Source organism: Apaloderma vittatum, unplaced genomic scaffold (genome assembly GCF_000703405.1).
Source record: "Apaloderma vittatum isolate BGI_N311 unplaced genomic scaffold, ASM70340v1 scaffold32166, whole genome shotgun sequence".
Taxonomy (NCBI): Eukaryota; Metazoa; Chordata; class Aves; order Trogoniformes; family Trogonidae; genus Apaloderma; species Apaloderma vittatum.
Window position 1 is genome coordinate 2795 of NW_009721748.1, and position 2289 is coordinate 5083.

A 2289-nucleotide genomic window follows, 5' to 3' on the forward strand; every position below is an offset into this window, starting at 1 on the left:
GCTGGGCAGGGGCATGACCAGTGAAGGTCTTGCTTTGACAAATGTCCTTGTGCCCAGCAATGGGAGCGGAAAAGCCTCACACCCAGCCTTTCCCACAGCATAGAAAGTTGAGTCTCTGCAGAGAAGGAATTCACAGGCTCCAGCCAGCAAAAAGAGCTACGCAGGATCGGGGTAGCTACAGCTTCTGCTTTAGCCCTGGAGTAGACTTGAGTAGAACAAATACAACAACTCTATCTACCCCAGGCACTGCCATTCTCCCTCCCCTCACGAGCCAGGCTAGGACCCACCCCAGCACCTCCTGACTCCGGGCATCTCTGCTGAATCATGAGCAAGGCAAGGATGTGGCCAACACCTCCTTAAAACCCAAGAGCCTAAGATCAGGGCTGGGCTCAGACAACCCTCCTTACCTCACCATGGGGCTGCCAAACCCACACCTTGTTCCCCAGCAGCCTGACACAGGAGGAGTGAGCAGAAGACCAAGAACTACTGAATGTGGAGGGAGCACTGCATGGGAAGGGCCAAGAGTGGTGGCTCTGGTGCCTCTGGTGCTGCAAGGCAGAAGGAAGAAGCCCAGGCTGGAGCAGGGAGACTGCTCTGTGCCCCCAGGATGCGCTACAGCCCAGCACAGTACATCCACCCGCAGCACGCAAGCCACAAGCGGGACAAGGAGATCATGGTCTTTGTAATGAGCTTTAATAGTGACCGAGTGGAGCAGGCAGCACCACAGTCCCCACACTGCAGAGGGTCCCACACTGTGCACCCAGCTCCCCCTGCCGCCAGCCTGGAGCCTGTCCCCAAGAAACTTTTTGAGCAGAGGAAGCCCACCACTGGGACAAAGTCTCAGGAATTACCTCATGGTGCTCATGGTTGCCCTCCTCCATGGGGTTTAAGGGAGGGGGGGGCAAGCAGCTGTCGCCAGCCCTGCTGCAACCCTGTGGCTGCAGTTACCAAATTCAGGCGTGGCATAGCGAAAGAAAAGGCAGAACAAGAGATGGGAATAGATTCATTCCTCTCCTTCCTCCCAAACCCAAAACAACCCATCCAACACCCACCAGCTCTGGGTGTGCAAAAGTGAAAACAGCCGGGCCCCGGCCAGCCAGCTGGCAGAGACAAGGAGCCACGGTGGTGTCCCCAAAGCAGCCCACACCTCCCTGTCCCTTACAGGGCCAGGTGGCAGAGGCGCATGGGCTCTACGTTGGCCCTCCCATCGCTGAAACAAGTGCTGAAGAAGGGGCAGTATCTCTCTGCAGAGACCTGGTGGAAGGTGAAGAGGTGGGACATGTCCCTGGCATCAAAGAAGGTGACAGTGCCCTCCTGGCAGTCCAGGAAGACCCCCACTTTCCGGAGGGGCTGGTGGGGAGTCAGGCGCACCCAGGGGGTAGCGGTGGCCCAATACTCAGTCCTGTTCCGCAGGCGAAGAGTCCAGTAGCCATTCTCTGGGCACAGCTTGACCTTTGCTGCCCGGTCCACAGCCTCAGCAGCCACCCCCAGGTCCCACTTGGTTTTGCTGCCCACCCAGACCTCCCAGTAGTGCCGGCCGCTGTCGAAGGTCTGTGCGCCCAGGACGTTGACGCACTGACGGAAGCGCCGGGGGCTGATGGGGACGGGCTGGGCTTGATCCCTCTCTGTCACTGCTGTCAGGTCCCTGGAGAAGACCAGGTTGGGATGGGCTGACTCAAGGTCGAAGGTGAGTGGGGCAGGAGCTGCGGAGGCATGGAGCATGGTGTTTCACGGGTTGCATATTCCCTCAGCAGAGCATCCCCAACCCCACCACCACCCAGCACACCCGTCTCTCACACGGATCTGCTTACCAGGGCGGATGAACTGCAGCATCTGTCTCCAGAAGATGTACTGCAAGGGGCCACTGCGGCTGTCCCGGTAGTGCTCCAGGTCAAAGGCAGGCTGGGTGTCAGCACGAACCGATGGTCTGGGGCAGAGAGAGCAGCAATCAACTCTGCTCTGCTGCTAATGAGGCTATTGCATGTGACTTATCTGGCAAAGATGTGGCTCTGCCTGATGCCCAGCACACGCCAGGCCTGCAGAGCTGGGCTGCATCCCACTGCGCCCCCCCGGGAGGCAAAGGACAGGGACGCGCTCCACTACAGCAGTTCTGGCCCTCACCTACTCACAGCCTCAAACTGGCACCTCAGGGTCAGTTTTGCAGCCCTGTGAGTTGTGAGAAGCTAAGAAAGGGCAGGGAGAAGCGAAAGCTCCTGCTTACGGCATGCAGAGCTCTTGCATCCCTTCCAAACCAGCACGTCTCCTCCAGCCGCTCCTCCAGCCATCTCA

At 58.9% G+C, this 2289-nt stretch overlaps 1 protein-coding gene across 1 annotated transcript in view; it reads right to left on the reverse strand.

The window, feature by feature from the left end:
* Window positions 1-1158: 1158 nt before the first annotated feature.
* The window catches only part of LOC104275535 (zinc-binding protein A33-like), a gene marked incomplete at its 5' end in the record, with an annotated part of 3722 nt that continues 2591 nt past the window's right edge, over window positions 1159-2289 (reverse strand). Inside the window, 2 exons of the mRNA XM_009871517.1 lie at window positions 1159-1703; window positions 1812-1927. Of these exons, the coding sequence (XP_009869819.1) occupies window positions 1159-1703; window positions 1812-1927 (661 nt within the window). The remainder of the gene's footprint in view (window positions 1704-1811; window positions 1928-2289) is intronic.